Source organism: Oncorhynchus gorbuscha, linkage group LG15 (assembly GCF_021184085.1).
Source record: "Oncorhynchus gorbuscha isolate QuinsamMale2020 ecotype Even-year linkage group LG15, OgorEven_v1.0, whole genome shotgun sequence".
NCBI classification, from domain to species: Eukaryota; Metazoa; Chordata; class Actinopteri; order Salmoniformes; family Salmonidae; genus Oncorhynchus; species Oncorhynchus gorbuscha.
The window spans coordinates 45,703,102-45,727,172 of NC_060187.1; the positions used below are offsets into that span (position 1 = coordinate 45,703,102).

Consider the following 24,071-nt stretch of genomic DNA (forward strand, 5'->3'; position numbering starts at 1 on the left):
TAGTTGTGGCATTTTAGTGCCAGGACAACAGTGGGGCTGATAGGATTAGCCTCTCTGTCTGACACATGGTCTCCACACGCCCCACACTGGGTGATAGAACCGTGGTCTGTGTAGTAAAAGGAGGTCACACACAATGACTGTGCTACTGCCTAGTAGCACACATATTAAAAAGGTCAGGATGCCAGAGATCCACTACTGTACATCTCTGAAGGCTGAAGAAATAAACGTGAAACTATATCACTGCTGTTCCGCCACATACTAGACACATGTTGTACTTGTGCAGCGAGCGATTCAAAATGCTATATTTACCTAAAGCTAATAGTCAACTTAATTGTATTTCAAGTCGTGTTCAGGCAGTCCTACATTTGAGTTTGACCCTCTTCTAAAGTCCCAGATTTTGAAAGCGCCATACAGCTTGTTGTCAGACACTCAAATCCGAGTGTCCCAATGTCCCTTCCCTATCCCCTTGTCAAACCAGATCCCCCCCAAAAATGTATTTAAACCACGAGGACAGTTAAATTGTGCCAGAGTCAACAGCACTGCCATTTTACTGTGGGAAAACTCCTGCCATCACCCATACTTGGCATCAAAACCAGCATACCTCCAAGAGAAACATAAGAGAATTAGCTAAAGGCACAACTCGGCTCGCTGTGGGATCAGACCATCCACATTCAAGTTGAACTGAACTGATCTGGCAAAACTCAAGTTGAATTCAAATGATCCGGTTAATTCAAGATGCACCGAAACAATCTGGCATATTCTAGTTCAACTGATATTGTTGGGCAAATTCAAGTTCAACTGAAATAACTTTGACAATGAGGTGCTTCTGATGTTTCAATGCTGTTTCTATGTCAATCATGTCATGGTGAAGCCAATGACATTTCCAAATTGTGTGGACCATGAAGTTTTTCCAATTCTAAAACGGAAGGCTCTTTATGGAGCTAATTTACTGGCCTGTTGTGACAGTCCTTCAGTTTCTCCAGGGGAACGAGGGACAACTGCAAGGTGGCACCTACTGGAATAGGTATGAGAGAGACTCCCTGCAGGGCACGTTGATGCAAATCATTACTACACTTTCACGACCCCAAGTTGAAGAGCATGTTTTTCACACCAATGTCTTTAAGGATTGTCTCTGCACTCGAAATGACAATTTGCATGATGGTTATACAGTACACGTATTTTCCTAACTCTTGTGTTCATTTCTGCAACACTTACATTTTAATTACAGCCAACATGCGACCATTTTGAAGGCAACTTCTCAACCTTTACACTTCAGACAACAGAACTGAAGTACATTCAAATACATGTGAGAATCACTAATCGTGTGCGAGTGCGTGTCTTTAAGCATGTGATTCACTGAGCACAGCGTGTGAGTGTGGTGTTAGTATCAGTGAACATTGTGCGTCAGATTATGTCGATAAATAGGTGTGTGCTTGCGTGTGTCTCAGTGTGCTTGCGTGTGTCTCAGTGTGCTTGCGTGTGTCTCAGTGTGCTTGCGTGTGTCTCAGTGTGCTTGCGTGTGTCTCAGTGCACACGCATGCCTTTCTCGCCTTACCTTGGTGATGAGGATGCGGTATTTATCAAGCAGGTCCTGGTCACTTTGGCAGCCCGAGAGGAGCTGCCAGACCTCAGCCCTGAGGGCCTCAGGGACCCCAGGCTTCACCAGCACCGTCAGGCCCTTAGGCCGCACAGACAGGTTCCCATGCCTGACACACACACCACAGAGGTAGTTAAGAATCTGATATATATGAAGACATTGAGCAGCAAAATTCTTATCAGGGTAAAAGGCTATCTACAGTACAGGCATGGGCGGGGATTTCCATTATCAATGTTGCGTTCCTGGGTCTGTTTTTATGAGGACTGAAATGGAGGCCCCTTGAAATAATGTTATTAACGTGACCACACATAATGCAAACCAATTCACATGATCGGAAAATGTATACAGTGAACGCGTTTCATTCAAGTAATCAAACAGTTCTCTACAGCTTTCGGTTAGGACTTGCATATAGTCTCTTGTGAGATACACCTACGGTTAGTTACAAAGCATAGGGAGAAGATGATGTGTATATGACAGTCGCATAAAGAGTGTTGTACATCAACGACGGATGAATCTCAGTGGAAGGAGCATCCATATGGTACATACATTATGACTTATATCATCACGCATAGGAAGGCTTTATGAATGTTTATGAACGCTACATCTCTACTGTGGAAAAAGTGTGCCCATGCATGCAATCCTTCATCATCATCATCATCATCATCCCTCAACTCAATGATTCCATACATTTTCAGTAAACTGCCCAATTGTGGTCATCATGACTGCCACACTCCCTGTGAGTCTTACCATCTGTTGAGGATTCCACCCCAGGACTCCAGAATCTTCTCAGGGCAGTCTTTGGACACATCACCGGTCCCACTGGAGATCTCGCTGTCACTATCTGCCGAAGACACAAGGACCGGAGTTTAATATCAGAGGCCAGTTTGTCATCTCTGGCTCGTCAGGAACAACCAGTCTTGTATTATGAGAGGTTTGCGATTTGTGAACAATATTGAATGCCTATGCTATTATTAGGGTTGGAATTACAGCAGGGCTAGGGGATTGTGGGGCCACTGTATAACAACTAGAAATATCAAAATGAGCCCCAATCAAAACCGTCAAAAGATATGTGGGGCACCCCTTAGAGACTTCGGACATTTCAAAGAGTCAATGTATCATTTGAACACTGCTATTATCTTTAAAAACTAACAGTTAGATGTATCCATTTCTAATTTGAAATCCAAATTGAAATGGAAGCCATCAAACATTAGTACAGTGTTAAGCAAGCCAGAGCTGCAGTCCCCTGGGCTGCTGTAAACTGGGCTGCCTAATGCTCTCCTCTCATGATGGAGCTCTGATTCCCAATAACAGCTGAGAGAAGTACCCTTATACGCGTTTTAAAACACACACACGTTCGTCTGTCTCACACACTCGAGCGCGATGAGGTCTGAAGCGGACCTGGCTGTCTCACACATTGAGTGGCTGTGGAGCAGACAGCTCCATGCGGGCAGGGTGATTGGCTACAAAGGAAAAAATATAATGCGGTGCCTTTCCGAAAGTATTCACGCCCTTAACTTTATCCACATTTTGTTGTGTTACAAAGTAGGATTAAAATGGATTTAATTGGAATTTTCTTGTCAACGAGCTACACAGAATACTCTGTCAAATTGGAAAGAGGAATAAAAAAATTGCATTATTATTGGAAAATGAAACCCTGATATATCTTGATTAGATAAGTATTCAATAAACGCTATGAATAACCTTTGGCACAAATACAGCTGTGATTCTTTCCAGGTAAGTCGAAGCGCTTTGCACACCTGGATTGCTCGTTATTATTCAAAATCTGTCAAATTGGTCAACGCTAGACATCCATTTTCAAGTGTTGCCATTGATTTTCAAGCAGATTTAAGTCAAACCTGTAACTAGGTCAGGATCATTCAATGTCTTCTTGGTAAGCGACTCCAGTGTATATTTGGCCTTGAGCTTTAGGTTATTGTCCTGGTGAAAGGTGGATTTGTCTTCCGCCACGGGCCTCCTGAGTGGCGCAGCGGTCTAAGGCACTGCATCGCAGTGCTAGCTGTGCCAATAGAGATTCTGGGTTTGAGTAGAGGCTGTGTCGCAGGAGGATGGGAGACACATGGGGCGGTGCACATTTGGCCCAGCATCGTCCAGGTTAGGGGAGGGTTTGGCCGGCAGGGATGTCCTTGTCCCATCAGTGCGGCTTGGTTGGGTTGTGTTTCAGAGGACGCACGGCTCGTGACCTTCGCCTCTCCCGCGTCTGTACGGGAGTTGAAGCGATGAGACAAGACTAACTACCAATTGGATACCACGAAATTGGGGAGAGAAAAAAAATGTAAAGGATTTGTCTTCCAGTGTCTGTTGGAAAGACAACCTGATTTTCCTCTAGGACTTTGCCTGTGCATAGCTCTATTCCATTTCTTTTGATCAAAAAAACCTCCCTAGTCTTTGCCGATGACAAGCATACCCATAACACGATGCTGCTACAGTATCACCATGCTTGAAAATATGAAGTGTGGTACTCAGTGATGTGTTGGATTTGCCCCAAAAATAATGCTTTGTATTCAGGACAAAAAGTGTATTTATTTGCCACATTTTTTGCAGTATTACTTTATCGCCTTATTGCAAAACATGTTTTTGAATATTTGTATTATGTAAAGGCTTTCTCTTTTACACTCAGTCTTTTTTTAGTATTGTGGAGTAACTACAATGTTTATTCCTCCTGTTATCACCTATCACAGCCATTAAACTCTGTCATTTAAATTTTATATAATTCCAAAGTAGTTATTGTCTATGGGCTCCCAAGTGGCACAACAGTCTAAGGCAGCTCACAATTGGCGCAGTATCATCCGGGTTTGTTCTTAACTGACTTGCATAGTTAAAGAAAATATATATATTTTTATGTTTCATATTAGTTCAGTTTCTAAATTTCATTGTAAATTTGGAGAGGCTACTGAACTCTCATGACCATTGTTTATTTGTGGTTCTCACCTCTACCTTCATCTCCAAAGTGTTACTGTTTGCATTGTGTGTGTGCTTCACGCATTCTATGTGAGACACTGTACAGGTAAAGTAAGAACACCAAGCCTAAACTTTAAGGTAATGTTGTTTTGTAAAAGTAGTGTAACTGTAATTCGGTGTGACTTCCCCTTACTTTGCAGTGGGTACATGCTTTGTGGACAATCCCATGCTGTTCATAGATTTTTTAATATAAATATATTTATATAAATATAGATATATAAATATATATTTATTTTATTTATTTATTTCACCTTTATTTAACCAGGTAGGCAAGTTGAGAACAAGTTCTCATTTACAATTGCGACCTGGCCAAGATAAAGCAAAGCAATACGACAGATACAACGACACAGAGTTACACATGGAGTAAAACAAACATACAGTCAATAATACAGTATAAACAAGTCTATATACAATGTGAGCAAATGAGGTGAGAAGGGAGGTAAAGGCAAAAAAAGCCATGGTGGCAAAGTAAATACAATATAGCAAGTAAAACACTGGAATGGTAGTTTTGCAATGGAAGAATGTGCAAAGTAGACATAAAAATAATGGGGTGCAAAGGAGCAAAATAAATAAATAAATTAAATACAGTTGGGAAAGAGGTAGTTGTTTGGGCTAAATTATAGGTGGGCTATGTACAGGTGCAGTAATCTGTAAGATGCTCTGACAGTTGGTGCTTAAAGCTAGTGAGCTTGCGAAAGTATTCGGCCCCCTTGAACTTTGCGACCTTTTGCCACATTTCAGGCTTCAAACATATATAAAACTGTATTTTTTTGTGAAGAATCAACAACAAGTGGGGCACAATCATGAAGTGGAACGACATTTATTGGATATTTCAAACTTTTTTAACAAATAAAAAACTGAAAAATTGGGCGTGCAAAATTATTCAGCCCCTTTACTTTCCGTGCAGCAAACTCTCTCCAGAAGTTCAGTGAGGATCTCTGAATGATCCAATGTTGACCTAAATGACTAATGATGATAAATACAATCCACCTGTGTGTAATCAAGTCTCCGTATAAATGCACCTGCACTGTGATAGTCTCAGAGGTCCGTTAAAAGCTCAGAGAGCATCATGAAGAACAAGGAACACACCAGGCAGGTCCGAGATACTGTTGTGAAGAAGTATAAAGCCGGATTTGGATACAAAAATATTTCCCAAGCTTTAAACATCCCAAGGAGCACTGTGCAAGCGATAATATTGAAATGGAAGGAGTATCAGACCACTGCAAATCTACCAAGACCTGGCCGTCCCTCTAAACTTTCAGCTCATACAAGGAGAAGACTGATCAGAGATGCAGCCAAGAGGCCCATGAACACTCTGGATGAACTGCAGAGATCTACAGCTGAGGTGGGAGACTCTGTCCATAGGACAACAAACAGTCGTATATTGCACAAATCTGGCCTTTACGGAAGAGTGGCAAGAAGATATCCATAAAAAGTGTTGTTTAAAGTTTGCCACAAGCCACCTAGGAGACACACCAAACATGTGGAAGAAGGTGCTCTGGTCAGATGAAACCAAAATTGAACTTTTTGGCAACAATACAAAACGTTATGTTTGGTGTAAAAGTAACACAGCTCATCACCCTGAACACATCATCCCCACTGTCAAACATGGTGGTGGCAGCATCATGGTTTGGGCCTGCTTTTCTTCAGCAGGGACAGGGAAGATGGTTAAAATTGATGGGAAGATGAATGGAGCCAAATACAGGACCATTCTGGAAGAAACCTGATGGAGTCTGCAAAAGACCTGAGACTGGAACGGAGATTTGTCTTCCAACAAGACAATGATCCAAAACATAAAGCAAAATCTACAATGGAATGGTTCAAAAATAAACATAAACATCCAATTGAGAATCTGTGGAAAGAACTGAAAACTGCTGTTCACAAATGCTCTTCATCCAACCTCACTGAGCTCGAGCTGTTTTGCAAGGAGGAATGGGAAAAAATGTCAGTCTCTCGATGTGCAAAACTGATAGAGACATACCCCAAGCGACTTACAGCTGTAATCACAGCAAAAGGTGGCGCTACAAAGTATTAACTTAAGGGGGCTGAATAATTTTGCACGCCCAATTTTTCAGTTTTTGATTTGTTAAAAAAGTTTGAAATATCCAATAAATGTCGTTCCACTTCATGATTGTGTCCCACTTGTTGTTGATTCTTCACAAAAAAATAGTTTTATATATGTTTGAAGCCTGAAATGTGGCAAAAGGTTGCAAAGTTCAAGGGGGCCGAATACCTTCGCAAGGCACTGTATATAAATATATATAAATAAAAATATATATATAAAAAAACGAAATATATATATAAATACATACATATATATAAATACATACATATATATAAATACATACATATATATACACACACATACATATACACACACACACATATACACATATACACACACACACACACATATACACACACACACATATACACACACACATTGTCACACCTTGGTCATTGTATTTTGTGTTTTTGTTATATGTTTGGGTAGGCCAGGGTGTGACATGGGTTTATATGTTGTTTTTCGTATTGGGGTTTGTAGAATTTGGGATCGCGGCTAATTAGGGGTGTTGTATAGGCTTGGCTGCCTGAGGCGATTCTCAATTGGAGTCAGGTGCTTATCGTTGTCTCTGATTGGGAACCGTATTTAGGCAGCCTGAGTTCCTTTGTATTTTGTGGGTGTTTGTTCCTATCTCAGTGTTGTAGTCACCAGATAGGCTGTAATTAGTTTCACGTTCCATTCTGTTGTTTTTGTATTTCAGTTATTTCATGTACCGCTATTCTGTTAATTAAAGTCATGAGTAACCTACACGCTGCATTTCGGTCAGACTTTCTTCATTCAACAGACGAACGCCGTTACACACACACACACACACACACACACACACACACACACACACACACACACACACACACACACACACACACACACACACACACACACACACACAGTGGGGCAAAAAAGTATTTAGTCAGCCACCAATTGTGCAAGTTCTCCCACTTAAACAGATGAGAGAGGCCTGTAATTTTCATCATAGGTACACTTCAACTATGAAAGACAAAATGAGAAAAAAAATCCAGGAAATCACATTGTAGGATTTTTAATGGATTTATTTGCAAATTACGTATGGACCTCCCCACAACGCCTGGGCATGCTCCGATGAGGTGGCGGATGGTCTCCTGAGGGAACTCCTCCCAGACCTAGACTAAAGCATCCGCCAACTCCTGGACAGTCTGTGGTGCAATGTGGCGTTGGTGGCTGGAGCGAGACATGATGTCCCAGATGTGCTCAATTGGATTCAGGTCTGGGGAACGGGCGGGCCAGTCCATAGCATCAATGCCTTCCTCTTGCAGGAACTGCTGACACACTCCAGCCACATGAGGTCTAGCATTGTCTTGCATTAGGAGGAACCCATGGCCAACCGCACCAGCATATGGTCTCACAAGGGGTCTGAGGATCTCATCTTGGTACCTAATGGCAGTCAGGCTACCTCTGGCGAGCACATGGAGGGCTGTGCGGGCCCCCAAAGAAATGCCACCCTACACCATGACTGACCCACCGCCAAACCGCTCATGCTGGAGGATGTTGCAGGCAGCAGAACGTTCTCCACGGCTGTTACATGTGCTCAGTGTGAACCTGCTTTCATCTGTGAAGAGCACAGGGCACCAGTGGCGAATTTGCCAATCTTGGTGTTCTCTGGCAAATGCCAAACGTCCTGCACGGTGTTGGGGTGTAAGCACAACCCCCACCTGTGGACGTCGGACCCTCATACCACCCTCATGGTGTCTGTTTCTGACCGTTTGAGCAGACACATGCACATTTGTGGCCTGCTAGAGGTCATTTTGCAGGGCTCTGGCAGTGCTCCTCCTGCTCCTCCTTGCACAAAGGCGGAGGTAGCGGTCCTACTGCTGGGTTGTTGCTCTCCTGCGGCCTCCTCCACATCTCCTGATGTACTGGTCTGTCTCCTGGTAGCGCCTCCATGCTCTGAACACTACGCTGACAGACACAGCAAACCTTCTTGCCACAGCTCGCATTGATGTGCCATCCTGGATGAGCTGCACTACCTGAGCCACCTGTGTGGGTTGTAGACTCCGTCTCATGCTACCACTAGAGTGAAAGCACCGCCAGCATTCAAGTGACCAAAACATCAGCCAGGAAGCATAGGAACTGAGAAGTGGTCTGTGGTCACCACCTGCAGAACCACTCCTTTATTGGGGGTGTCTTGCTAATTGCATATAATTTCCACCTGTTGTCTATTCCATTTGCACAACAGCATGAGAAATGTATTGTCAATCAGTGTTGCTTCCCAAGTGGACAGTTTGATTGACTTGGAGTTACATTGTGTTGTTTAAGTGTTCCCTTTATTTTTTGAGCAGTGTGTGCACACACACACACACACACACACTTGCTTTTATATGGTTTTTGTAAACAGGGGACCAGTACATTGGATATGCTAAACTTCCAAGCACTTTGGAAAGGTTGAAAAAAAAACAGATATCCCCTGTATGTCCCCAGACACCACCAAAGTTTGCGAGAGGTTGGTGTTGTATAAATGTAGTTTTTATAGTGAACAATAACTGTTAGACACATCAAGTGTGCAAAAACAGTGCAATTACTACATTCGGACACTTTGGAGAGGGTGAAACGACATTTGAATGTACCCTGGATACCCCAAAACACCACCACAATGTATGGTAGAAATTGTGTTTAGGGATTGAAAATAAGTTAGAGCACTGGATAACCTAATTTACAGACATGTACCACTTTGGAGAGGTTTAGGGACACGTGGCAACATCCCGTGACCACACCTGACACCACTTACTAAAACATCTGCCCATTTCTTGTTGTTAGGTCTATCAATCCCATTTTCTTTCCTGGTACAGTTCACGTTGTGGAAGCGATCTGATGTGTTTCCAGCTCTAGTCATCAATAATTCACTTATATCTGGTCAATGAAAGATGACTTTCAAAATAAAAGGTTATTTTGTGTGTACTTGATCTTTTGTTTTGTGACCTATGTAACTCATATCTTCTGATAATTTCCTCAATCTCTCAAATGTCTTTTTTCCAAATATAACAAGGTTATGCATGTCAGAATCATGTAATTACACATGAATAGCAGTTACTTTTGGGTAGAAGTTGTTCTCGGAGGATATGTTGGTACCATTCTTTATTCATGGCTGTGTTTAGGCTTAATTGTGAGTGAGCCCACTCCCTTGGCTGAGAAGCAACCCCACACATGAAAGGTCTCAGGATGTTTTACCTGTACCTTTTGCAGAATATCAGCCTGTCCCTGATGTTTCTCCTGGAGAGAAGTGGCATCTTTGCTGCCCTTCTTGACACCAGGCCATCCTCCAAAAGTCTTCGCCTTACTGTGCGTGAAGATGCACTTATACCTGCCTGCTGTCATTCCTGAGCAAGCTCTGTACTGGTGGTGCCCCGATCCCGCAGCTGAATCAACTTTAGGAGACGGTCCTGGCGCTTGCTGCACTTTCTTGGGCGCCCTGAAGCCTTCTTCACAACAATTGAAGTTCTAGATGATCCGATAAATGGATGATTTATTGACTTACTGGCAGCAATATCCTTGTCTATGAAGCCCTTTTTGTGGAAAGCAATGATGACGACATGTGTTTTCTTGCAGGTAACCATGGTTGACAGAGGAAGAACAATGATTCCAAGCACCACCCTCCTTTTGAAGGTTCCAGTCTATTATTCAAACTCAATCAGCATGACAGAGTGATCTCCAGCCTTGTCCTCGTCAACACTCACACCTGTGTTAACGAGAGAATCACTGACATGATGTAAGCTGGTCCTTTTGTGGCAGGGCTGAAATGCACTGGAAAAGTTTTGGGGGGGGATTCAGTTCATTTGCATGGCAAAGAGGGACTTTGCAATGAATTGCTATTCATCTGATCACTCTTCATAACATTCTGGAGTATATGCTAATTGCCGTCATACAAACTGAGGCAGCAGACTTTGTGAAAATTAATATTTGGGTCATTCTCAACTTTTGGCCATGACTGTACATGCAGATGCTTTATCTCTGATCCTACAGACTACACGCAGAGGCTTTATCTCAGATCCTACAGACTACACGCAGAAGCTTTATCTGAGATCCTACAGACTACACGCAGAAGCTTTATCTCAGATCCTACAGACTACACGCAGAGGCTTTATCTCAGATCCTACAGACTACAAGCAGAGGCTTTATCTCAGATCCTACAGACTACAAGCAGAGGCTTTATCTCAGATCCTACAGACTACAAGCAGAGGCTTTATCTCAGATCCTACAGACTACAAGCAGAGGCTTTATCTCAGATCCTACAGACTACAAGCAGAGGCTTTATCTCAGATCCTACAGACTACAAGCAGAGGCTTTATCTCAGATCCTACAGACTACACGCAGAGGCTTTATCTCAGATCCTACAGACTACACGCAGAGGCTTTATCTCAGATCCTACAGACTACACGCAGAGGCTTTATCTCAGATCCTACAGACTACATGCGGTGGCGACAGCGCCTATAGAAAGTCTACAACCCCCCCTGAACTTTTTTCACATTTTGTTGCGCTGCAAAGTGGGATTGAAATATATTTCATTGTAGTTTTCGGTCATTGATCAACAACAATAAAAACAGAATGTGAAAGTGAATGAATGACTAGCCCCCTTATTTTGTCCCCATACATAAAACATCTTTAAAAAGGTCCCCCAGACAGGTATTGAATTTCAAGCACAGATTAAACTACCAAGACCAGTGAAAGCCTTATAAAGGGCAGTGATTGTTAGATGGTTAACAATAACAAATGAGATATTGAAAAAATCTTTAAGCATGGTCAAGTTAATCATTGTGCTGTGGATGATGTATTAAACCCACCCAGACACATCAAAGACGAAGTCCTTCTAAACTGAGCTGCAGGACAGGAAGGGAAACTTGAAAACAGCTACAGAGTTCAATGGCTGTGATGAGCAAAAACTGAGGATGGATCAACAACATTGTAGTGACTCTACAATAATGACCTAAAATATATAGAATAGAAATACGCAATGAGACACTAAAGTAATACTGCAAAGGAACACACTTTTTGGCCTAAATGCAAAGCCCTATGTTTGGGGCAAATCCAACAACAAGTCACTGAATAACTGCCTCCTTATTTTCAAGCATGTTAGCGGCTGCATCAAGGTATGGGCATGTTTAACATCAGCAAAGACCGGGAAGTTTTCAGGATGAAAAACGTGACGGAGCAAAGCACAGACCAATTCACCATTCAGCAGGACAGTAACCTACAACACAAAGCAAAATATACACTGGAGTTGCTTACCAAGAAGACACTGAGTGGCCAAGTTACAGTTTTGACTTCAATCTGATTGATAATCTATGGCAAGACTTAAATTGCTACCTAGCCATGATACCCATCACCTTGACAGAGAAAAGCTCTTAAAGACTTACCCCCCAAAAAACTCACAGCTGTAATTGCTGCCAAAAGGTGTTTCTAACATGTTTTGACTCAGGGGAATGAATACTTAACTAATCAAGGTATATTAGCATTTTATTTTTCATTTGACAGTCTTCTTTTGTAGATTGACAAAAAAGCCCAGAATTAAATACATTTTAATCCCACTTTGCCACAATAACATTTCAGAAATCCAAGGGTGGTGACTTTCTATAGGCACTGTATCTCAGACTACATGCACTAGTCAATATCTCACAAACTATATACAGAATATATTGTCTTCCTCAAAGGCTTGGCTGCAAACAAAGCCTATATCTCAGACAACAGAGGGCCTATATCTTACAAACTACACTGAGTGCACAAAACATGTGGAACACCTTCCTAATATCGAGTTGCACCCCCGTTTCTGCCCTCAGAACAACCTTAGTTCGTCGGGGCATGGACCACAAGGTGTCGAAAGCGTTCCACAGGTACGATGGCCCACGTTGACTCCAATGCTTCCAGCAGTCGTGTGAAGTTGGCTGGACGCCCTTTGGGTGGTGGACCATTCCTGATACACACGGGAAACTGTTGAGCGTGAAAAGCACAGCAGCGTTGCAGTTCTTGACACAAACTGGCACAGACTACCGTATCCCGTTCAAAAGGCACTTCAAAATTGTATCTTGCCCATTCACCCTCACACAATCCATGTCTCAATTGTCTTGAAGATATAAATCATTATTTAACCTATCTCCTCCCCTTCATCTACACTGATTGAAGTGGATTTAACAGGTGACATCAATAAGGGACCATAGCTTTCACCTGGTCAGCAATGTTCCCTATAGACTTTTTCGGCACTGAGAAAATTTCTGGTCTGCTGAGCGCAAACTTGACAATTGTGAATATTCTGTGCAAGTTCCAGCGAGCGTTTACTGTGAACACTGAGTCTATACCCGCTTTAAGTTACAGTTTTAACAGTGGCCAAGTAGGCAACTGTGGCTATTTGATCATAATGCAGGCCTACCAGAGTGGCCTATCATCAAAAACAATGGAGAAAATACATCCCATAACATAACTGTTCTATCATTCAGCCTACAGTAGCAGCCAATGTGTAGTGTTCAATGTAGGCCTACATTCCATGAGAATAAAAAAATAAAAATAAAAACCATGCAGGGCTTGACCTTAACCTGTTTATCTACTTGTCCTTCAGACAAGGAGGTGACTGAAAATGTGTTGTTTGATGCAAGAAACAACTTTACAAAATAAAATGCATTATTACAGAGAATCAGACAAATGATGCTACCCTCTGCCTACTAGCTACTTAGCTTATTCAAGCCCGTCTCCAAACACAACACTGCCCCTTTAAACAAAAAAATATCTTTACCTGACTCTTTTTTAAGCTGTCTCGAAATGTATATGCTATGTACTATTGTAGAAAGCAATTCACTCCCCCATGGCTGGCTACAAATGATCTATAATTGGGCTAATAACTCACTAACTAGCAAAGGATATGAATCAAATGTGCACACGTGGCTACATGCAGCTCTCACGTTAATATCAAAACAAGCGCATCTACTCACGACCGCTCATGCTGTAAACACAGTCCAGTTCAAAGTAAATGTCAAAGATCCATATATGGCAAATGGTCAATTTCATATAAGCCTACTGCAGCTCTGATCAGTTATGCTGCACCAGTCTGTGTAGATTACGGGCTGTGTCGTGTGTGTCAATACAATAAAACCCTACTCCGACGCGTTCTGCCTACAAAAAAAAAACTCTGGCATAGCTCATTTTGTTTCAGTATGTTGCATTGAATGTGGCTAATATTGCATTGATTCGATCACAATTGCCACAGTAAAGGGAAACATTGATAGTGATAACAGGGAAAACTCTAGAACAGTGGTCACCAACCTTTTGAGTCAAGATCACGGAGTAAAAAAATGCAAGCCGAGATCTACCAATCAGATTTGTTTTTAAACGTAAGCCTATGCAACATTAACCAATTAAAAACAGTACTGTAGCAATGAGGTTTGTGCTGTAAGCTAAAGACCAAATACATTATCATTGCTTCAATTGCCTGCCAATGTATTGTTGTTCAGGACATTTTTTTCCAATTAAATATCTAAATATTAGGTAGGCAATATGATCACCCCGGTAATAGATCCATTGTTGTATTACTTGTGAGGCACAGTGGAGTGAGCTTTTCATTTTACTGGGTGGTCATTTTACTGATGGTCAGTCTCAGAGGAGGGAGAGCAACAGACTGAGGGTCTGCCTCTCAAAGTCCTTCCGCTCTCCCTTTCCTCCACTGACACTGACTAAAAAAAAGGGATAATCTTCCAGCTGATGGCAAAACTCGAGTCGCACCGCATTATTTCTGCCTTATGCACAAATTCATGTCGTTACTCATATGAAAAGGGAAAGAGAAATATTCCTTGATATTCAAAAAAACGCAAGCCGCTAACAATAACAACGCAAGCCTATGGATACACTCTTTTATCCTGCTGCAATGCTTGTTGTAGAGATGAATGGAAATAGGAAGAAAGCACATTTTATGGCTTTTTAAAGTGTTGAATACAAAGTGTTGATAGTGCCGAGTAAGAACTTAAACATGAACTCAATCATAAAAACAGCAGCTCGTTGCTGTATTTGTTGACAGTCTCCCTCTAGTCATGGTTTTAAACGTTTTGAAATCTCACAGTATCAACTTCGCTGTAGCTTTCATTTATGCTTGCTACTTTACTGCAGACATGGTATTCTGAGCCATTCAATTTGCGAGCGGTAGGGCTATTGCACTTGATTTGCTCTCCGGGACCACCGGGAAGGTAGAATTTGTACCTTCAGACACATGAAATGGTTCAAAATGGCAACAGTTCACCTGCCTGGTGCGCAGGGCAGCTGAAGTCAGGTGCACCTACTGCCAACAGCCCGAGAATTAAAAAGAAAATAGGAACAAGGCTTTACCGTAGTTTTTTTTAAACAAAAATGTTTGGCGATCGACTAGGAATGCCTTGGAGATCGACCAGTCAATCCGGCTGGTGCCCACTGCTCTAGAAAGTTAGGCGAAGTTCAATCTCATGCTTCGCTCTGTGGACTGTTATTTCTTCTGCATGGCAGTCCCGGGAGGAGCTGCGCAGCAGCCTTGGGGCTACTGCTCGTCAACGCGCTGCTTACAGGGAGCATTGCTGGGGTCAGTCTCTGTCATGGAAAGAGCAGGCGTTCCAAATGTTTTGTACACTCAGTGAATATTCAGAGTATATGGTCTTTCTAACAGACTTCGCTGCATACAAAGCCTATATCTCATAGGCGAGGTACAGAGCTGAGCACATGAGCGGAGGGTTTGAGCTGGGGTATGTATATTGCCACCCATTCAGTAAGGTCATGAGTGTGCATGTGCTTGTATGTTTGCTGTGTGAATGCATGTCAACGTGCACGTGTGGATGAAAAAAAGCACATTGAAAATAAAAATCAGTGGGCTGACTGAAAAATAGAGAAAAAGGAGACATTCCGGGTCACACTGCTGCACATTGTAATTTACAATAATACAAGAAAATGTATGCACACGTGTGACTGGCAAGAAATGTGCAGGCAGGCAGCAGCAGCATCCTCACACACTGGGAAAGCTTTCAGTCCCGTCTACAATGGCGACTGACCTCCAGCTAGAAATCCCTGAAAGGCTTTCTTTTCACGCCGCCTCCACCGGCAGCTGGAACACAGCAGAACCTTTAGAAATGCTTGTACATTTTTACTGTGAATGGCTTCTCCTCCCTGGCAAGGCTTTTTTTTGACACCGTGCAGGCCTTGGAGAGTGCCTCTCTTAACGCCAAGGAGGTACCAAGTTTCAAAAGACAGGTGTGGGCAGACATCTCACTCAGAAGCAACTATTATTATTTTTGCAGTTGGAATGGTCCCACTCCAGCAGAGCAGAGTAAGGTCCAGCAGAATGCAGAAAATGTACCCAGAGCACATTCAAGCTGAAACTTACTGTAACGGTGTGCTGTAAATGTACTTAATGTAGGTTTCCCTGGATAACAAGGTGTGCTAACAAAACTTGTCCAAAGACCATTCCAACCTCTTACAATCAAGAGCCCATCATCAAGTAAGAATCAGCGTGCTGTCCCGGGGAAAAATGAGAAGTGCAGTGTCGGAAAAGCTGTGCTTGCAGGAAGCCAGAAAAGCCACCTCCATTTACATTGTTGGATCATTGGAATGTGTGTTCTGGGCACCTTTGGAGTCCAAATGGTGATGTTATTTCTCCTGTTTTACACCCATTCAAAAAAGTCCCAGCAACCCTAATTTATGTCTTTAAATATGAATCTCACTCTATACACACACACGACGTTAAAGGGCAATTCCGCCACTTTTCAAACTCATATTCATTATCTCCAGCGCCATACCATGTCTACATATGCAAAAATGGCACGTTTCCATGATCTGTGGTTTAAAAGATGAGAATCAAGGTCATATTTCTTTAGATATTTTTTTTAATCTGTGACATGACAGGGTAGGATTTAAAGCAGGAATTGGAACCAGTTCAGGGAACAGAAACGAAAACCATTAAAATACATTCAAGGAACAGAACAGTTATTTTAAAAGCAAGGGAACTGGTTAATAACATAACTTTACATTCCGGCCATTTTTTTTCCAGTCCCACAAAAAAACGCAACATATATTTGCAAGTGTGTGAAGGCTACCATCCCCTCCGAAGCATAATCTACTTTAGCTTCTGAACTGCACTGTTGGTTAAGGGCTTACAAGATTTTTGACTTGTCTGCTCAGGGATTTGATCTTGCAACCTTTCAGTTACTAGCCCAAAGCTCTAACCACTAGGCTACCTGCCACCCCAGGTTAAGACAACTCTCTGAAGTTCAACAACATTCATAGTTCCTTCATAGAAGTCGCTCCTCTGTAGGTATAATTCTGTAGGCCTAATTCAGATAGCTAATGCATGTCATAACAACAAGATGCCCAGCGCTTCATGCCCAGCTCTCTCCTCACCCGAGAAATTTCAGTCGCATCTCACACCCTACGCTACAATTGTCTGTCCAATGCATGTACATAACTGTCCCGCTGTCCCCACTGTATTTTAAGAATGTGAAATGTCAGAATAAAAGTAGAGAGAATTATTTATTCACTTTTATTTCTTTCATCACATTCCCAGTTGGTCAGAAGTTTATATACACTCAATTAGTATTTCGTAGCATTGCCTTTAAATTGTTTAACTAGGGTCAAACATTTTGGGTAGCCTTCCACAAGCTTCCCACAATACGTTGGGTGAATTTTGACCCATTCCTTCTGACAGAGCTGGTGTAACTGAGTCAGGGTTGTAATGCCTCCTTGCCAGCACATGCTTTTTCAGTTCTGCCCACAAATTTTCTATAGGATTGAGGCCTCATTTTAAATTAATTTAATTAATTAACTTGTGCTTAATCCTAACCTTTCCTCTTCAGATTTTAAGTTATCACCCTGGACCTTAGTGGGGGAGCTGATGCCGTATAGCTGTGCGATGACTAATCAAGGCTGCAACCATGTTAGATGGGCTGTTTATACTAGGATTACCCAGCATGTGGTGGGATTGCTTAACACCCACGTGGCGATCAGTGTTCGTGATCAAGCATTCATTGCCTCTTTTTGGGAAGGTCTCTTAGAGCTTATTTTAGGTTTATTCTAGTAATCTATGGGGTCTCACTCTCATTATCAGGTAATTTATTCTTCGTTCATGGCTGTCTAATGGTATCTGCCGGTAAGCCTTCAACTCAGGTAGACTATTTGTAGGTTTTGATCATCAGGTCACTCCCAACTGTGCACGCTGAAGACGCATCAGCTACTGCTGAGCAATTTCAGTATGACATTAGGCTATTTAGATAAGGTGGGTACGTAGCTTAACGTTTAGCTGCGGTTTCGGGTTTTAGTAATACTGTGGGTTTTTTGCTACGTGATGGTATGCTGAGCTGTACCATTCAGCAGTCTACTGTATGGTCTTCTCTCTGTACAATGTCTTCTGTTATATAACCGCGCATGTCTTTTCTATTCCAAATTCAGTCAGGCATATCAAAAGAGTATCTCAGTCGGTTGTGATACAGTCGGTTGTGATACAGCACTGCGATGCAGTGCCTTAGACCGCCGCGCTCAGGAGGCCCTCCTAGGTTTATTTTAGCTGGTCAAGTTATGATATCTAGCATAGCTACACAGTCAGCTGGTGTAAGGTTTTGCTGTTTTGGGGAAGGGTATAGCTTACTGCTCTCACTACCTGTAGGCTATTTTATATTGATGCTTTGCTTGGCCAGTGAGCTACCCTGAAGGAGCAGAGCCTATGTGTCAAGACTTGAATTATTAATTGCTTAATAAATGGTTAAACATATTTCTACATGCATTTTCTTTCTGAAATTAAGCGGAACCAGTTCAGAAGGGAAACTGAGTGCCCCGCCTCAGGCTGACACATCAGCTGAGATGGCAGCAATTAGAGACGAGTAACAATCACGCCTACCTTATTGGCAGTCTATTTAAGCTGACCGGGTCTGCTCACTGCCTGTAGGCTATTTTATATTGATGCTTTGCTTGGGCAGTGAGCTACACTGAAGGAGAAGGGCCTATACACAAAGACTTGCATTAATTAGTGTTTAATAAAATGGTTAAACATTTCTACGTTCTTTAAACATTTTAAACATTTCTACGATCTTTCTGAAGTGTGTGTACTTTACTGTATTTATACTTGGGATACCGCTTTTCAACAGGAAACTTTTTTTTGTCACTGGACACTAGACTTCCTGTCTAAGCTTTATGCAAAGCAGGGTTACATTGTCTTTATTTAAGCTCCAAAAGCTGAGAGATCTTTTTATAGGTTAAAACATTCCAAAAGTGTATTTTATTTTTGCTAATTTAAGTGCAAAGATATTCCTTTATTTTATTTAGGTAAAGCGCTGCCCACCTGTCCGGTTGAAGAATAGCCATACTGTTAAGCCTCTGTGGTTTGGCAGTCGTTCTGACACTGGTATCACAAAAAAATATGGATGAGTTTAGCTAATTCTAGGTATAGCCGGCCAACCATTCCCATGCCCTTTAATTCATTCATTATGTCATCCACTGTTCTGACGCCCTTGCCTCTCTTTAGCTCTGGTAAAACAGCAAGCTGGTTTCTGCCCAAGTCCATGCCATAGTGGGCAGTCACACATTGGAAGTCCTCTGTGGACCATACATTCACTTTTGACGTAGCGGGGAGTAGAGTCTCGACGGATTGGTACAGGCACATCTCAGGCAGGAGAGGAGAGTGAGCGGAAAAGAAAGAAACCAAGTGCAAAATGCAGACTGTCAAACGAGATGCAACTAAGCTGTTGAGAAGCGTGGTTGATGGCGCTCTGTAGGCTGCAGCTAGGAGACCACTGTGACTGACAAGTGAATCCACCTGCCGAAGCGAGTGTGGGGGGTCACACTGGGACAGGGTCGTAGTCGCTAGATAAAACAGGCAGAAATTGGGGGAGGTACTATGTCAACTTGTCAAAATAAGTGTGAAAAAAGGTTTTTCTTCTCTAAGTCATAAACTAATGACTATGTCTGGTAAACGTGTTCTGTGCTGCTACTTTGAAAGTGATGTGCCGGGCGTCACACCAGATTGAAGAGTACTGGGAGAAATGCCAGCTCGCTACACATTTTCTGGCGGCTCTAGTTTGTGTACTTAGAATGCTGTAATAAGAAGAGGGTTTGTTTAGTTTCACTAGTCATTAAATCCCTAGAAAGATGTCTGAGGATGCATTTTGTGTCGACCGATTAATCGGAATGGCCGATTAATTAGGGCTGATTTCATAACAATCGGAAATCTGTGTTTTTGGGCGCAGATCTTTTATACCTTTATTTAACTAGGCAAGTCAGTTAAGAAATTCTTATTTTCAATGATGTTCTAGGAATGGTGGGTTAAGTGCCTTGTTCAGGGGCAGAACGACAGATTTTTACCTTGTCAGCTCAGGGATTCAATCGTGCAACCTTACAGTTAACTAGTCCAACGCTCTAACCACCTGCCTCTCGTTGCACTCCACAAGGAGACTGCCTGTTACGCGAATGCAGTAGAAGCCAAGGTAAGTTGCTAGCAAGCATTACATTTATCTTATAAAAAACTATCAATCATAATCACTAGTTATGATATTACTAGTTTATCTAGCGTGTCCTGCATTGCATATAATCGATGCAATGCTGGGGGATGATTTAACAAAAGCGCATGTGCGAAAAAAGCACAATCGTTGGACGACTGTACCTAACCATAAACACAAATGTCTTTCTTAAAATCAATACACAGAAGTATATATTTTTAAACCTGCATATTTAGCTAAAAGAAATCCATGGTTAGCAGGCAATATTCACCAGGTGAAATTGTGTCACTTCTCTTGCGTTCATTGCATGCAGAGTCAGGGTATATGCAACAGCCTGGGCCGCCTGGATCATTGCGAACTAATTTGCCAGAATTATGACATAACATTGAAGGTTGTGCAATGTAACAAGAATATTTAGACTTAGAGATGCCACCCGTTAGATAAAATACAGAACGGTTCCGTATTTCACTGAAATTATAGTTTCCAGATTCGACCATATTAATGACCTAAGGCTCGTATTTCTGTGTGTTATAACTAAGTCTATGATTTGATAGAGCAGTCTGACTGAGCGATGGTAGGCAGCAGCAGGCTCGTAAGCATTCATTCAAACAGCACTTGCGTGCTTTTTGCCAGCAGCTCTTTGCAAGCACAGCTCTGTTTATGACTTCAAGCCTATCAGCCTAATGGCTGGTGTAATCGATGTGAAATGGCTAGCTAGTTAGCGGGGTGCGCGCTAATAGCGTTTCAAACGTCACTTGCTCTGAGACTTGGAGTAGTTATTCCCCTCTGCAAGGGCCGCGGTTTTGTGGAGCGATGGGTAATGCTGTGGCTGTTGTCGTTGTGTTCCTGGTTCGAGCCCAGGTAGTGGCGAGGAGAGGGACGGAAGCTATACTGTTACACTGGCAATGTAAAACCCTTTCGTTTACTTACTCCTTATGTATTGAAAAAAACCTTACTCATTCAATATTCATATTTTCAAAAGGATGGTGGAAATGTGAAAACACAGAATGAGCATTCCTAAAATGAAGAGTGAAATCCTTTCGGTAATAAACCAGTGGCAGGCAGTGTGTTCCTTCCAGAGCTGTGTAGTGTTGAGTCAAGCCGGGGAGGGAGGGCGAGATGGGCACCAGGTGGTCTTAGCCCACAGCAGCAGTGCGCCGATACCAATGAGTCAACCCTACTTAACCGGATTGGACTGTGCTCCAGTGAAACCGGTGAGCCTCCAGAACCCATCAAAAGCTTCTGGAATTCTGTCTTGCCTCAGCCTCGCTCGACACCCCAAAAAAAAAATAACTCCACACTGTCTGAGACACACACACGCCTCAAACACACAGACACAAAAGCGCGAACACACACACACAAATGTTCCCCCACACAAACATCCACACCTGCCAACACCTCCCCCTCACAGCGGTTCACACACACACACACACACACACACACACACACACACACACACACACACACACACACACACACACACACACACACACACACACACACACACACACACACACACACACACACACTAAATTAAACTTCACAGTTGATTCATGGCCGCCAGATACGAGGAGGGGGGCGAGCCTCAGGAAAATGCAAAGTGAGCCAACGTGTTGATAACGTTCAATTCAGGGGGAATATCTGGACAGATGATCTCATTTGTATGAGGTGTCCCGCCACCGAGGAGAAACAATTGCCCGAAATATATAAATAAAACAAATGCTCCTCCAACAAGCTATTTGTGCCAAAGCAATCTATTTCTTTTTTTCTCTCACCTTGTACACACTCTTTCTAAAAGCAATCTAAGTAAGCTCTGAGACGCAGGTCGTTTTTCTTTGAAATTGAACATAGCAAGTTTTTCAGCATTACGGCAGTAGACATAGTGTATTTTTCAATCAAGCAATATTAGGTAATACAATTATGTCGTCCGTGTGACTGAGGCGGATGGAATTCAACGTGCCGAGGCGGATGGAATTCAATGTGCCAAGGCATTTTACCTGGAGAGGTGTGCAAGTTCTCATGTTGACCTTGGAAGGTGATTGAAAGGCTAGCCAAGAAAACAACAATGCACTCTTAGTTAGTCTTCAGGGCAACGTATATGGATGTATGGATAGATACAAAGAGCAAGAGGTAAGAGAGAGGATGTCAAATATGGAAAGAGAGAGACAGATACGATGATGAAATGAGGATGAAAACAGAGAGCGAGAGGGAGAGTTCAATACCTTCCTCAGGCTCCTCTTCCTCAGCCGGAGAGGCCAGACGGCCTCGTCCCCCGTTGCTCCTCTCAGTCTCCCTCTGCAGGCTCACCACCTCCAACATGGCATCACCCTGGCCACCCTTCCCACCACCCTACACACACACACACACACACACACACACACACACACACACACACACACACACACACACACACACACACACACACACACACACACACACACACACACACACACACACACACACACACACACACACACACACACACACACAGTGCAGAAATAATACAGTGGGAGGATTCATTTTGACACAGCACCAAGAAACAAAGTTAAACAGGTCATTGCTACTGCAGCAGAATTGACGAGTCAATTCTACACGCTGAAAAAAAATATAATGTTCAGAGTGAGAGCTGTTGCGACAGTCTCTCTTTGGGTATCCTCAAATATTTTCAGAAACAAAATCTGTCTAAAGTTAGCCTCACCTTTTGCCACCACCCGAGGGGAACCACGGAAAAATATAATTACACGTACAGGAGGAAATTAAATTGAGCGGCGGCAGAGAGCGCCAAGGATCGCACCAGACGGCTTTTGGCCAGAGTGTCTGGTAATAGAGTTCACAGGGAGCCTGCTGCAATCAGAGCACAGAGAGATTGGGCTCACTCGCCTATGCAGGTCACTTCTAAAGTTGGGCTTTGTTACATTGCACATTGGGGGTTTTGTAACACTGTTGTTGCTACTGGGGTTGTTTGGTCTCAGCAGTTGCGGTGAGAGGTGGATCCATATATATATATCCAATCAAACATTTTAGCACAAGGGCCATAATTGAAGACTATACATCTAACACATTTTTGGGCAATGCATTACCATAGCTGGCTAGTGCTATCAACAGTCATACATGACATATACAGGAAAATTGGCATTTATTAAGGTTTAGGTAGTACAAATAAGGGGGTCACAATAAGCTTCGCAATAATACCACTTAGACCTTGGGTAGGATCCTCCAGTAACAAAATCACCAAACCCTTTCTATCTCCTCGTGAGCCAAGGCGCAAAATATGCTCAGAGAGGGCGACGACAACGGCTCCTCTAATTCCTCAACGCCTTAATGAGAGGCCCCCGGAACAAATACAAATCGTACTCAAATAATACTGGAGCTAGTGGCTGGGATTAGAATCTAGTGTAAACACTAGAATGGCTATCTTTTAATTAACTTTTAACTACAGCAGCCGCCATTCTTTGCTGCCTGCTGATGAGCTAACTATAGAGAGGCACACAGACAGAGCCCTAATTACTACAGTGTGATAATGAGTGGCTGCCTCGTATTAGGGCTCCCAATGAAACAAAGGCTAAGGTCCACAATTACAAACTAGTCCCTAAATAGTGCACTTCTTTTGACCAAGGCCCTGGTCAAAAGTAGTGCACTATATAGGGACTAGGCTGCCATTTGGGACGCATTCAAAGCCTGGAGTGGAGAGGAAAAATCCCTTTCAAACAAGGAGGCAAGGGGCTTATGTTACTGACTTAGGGGCTTGTTTTGATTTTCTAAACACCTGCGGAAGGACCGGACAGGACGGGGATGCACTTGTGTGCTGGGTGTGATAATTGAATGCGTCGAGAACGTCGTCGCTCTCGTGCATTTTAATTGGAGGAGTTCGGGGGGATTGGGTGTGGATGTGTGCAGGCCTCAAATATCCCAACCGAATTGAGGGTCATGTCCATTGATGCCCCCTTGTGTGGCCGTAGTGCATCCCTAAAAGAAAATCCAT

At 42.8% G+C, this 24,071-nt stretch overlaps 1 protein-coding gene across 4 annotated transcripts in view; it reads right to left on the bottom strand.

Annotated features, from left to right (window-relative positions):
• The window catches only part of LOC123997378 (rab GTPase-activating protein 1-like), a 173,795-nt gene that overhangs the window by 105,384 nt on the left and 44,340 nt on the right, over positions 1–24,071 (bottom strand). For 3 of the 4 annotated variants that reach the window (XM_046301539.1, XM_046301541.1, XM_046301542.1), the window contains exons 11-13: positions 22,312–22,438; positions 2,345–2,438; positions 1,556–1,706 (exon numbers count right to left, since the gene is read on the bottom strand). In XM_046301539.1, the coding sequence (XP_046157495.1) occupies positions 1,556–1,706; positions 2,345–2,438; positions 22,312–22,438 (372 nt within the window). The remainder of the gene's footprint in view (positions 1–1,555; positions 1,707–2,344; positions 2,439–22,311; positions 22,439–24,071) is intronic. The other variant, XM_046301540.1, reaches the window with a different exon arrangement.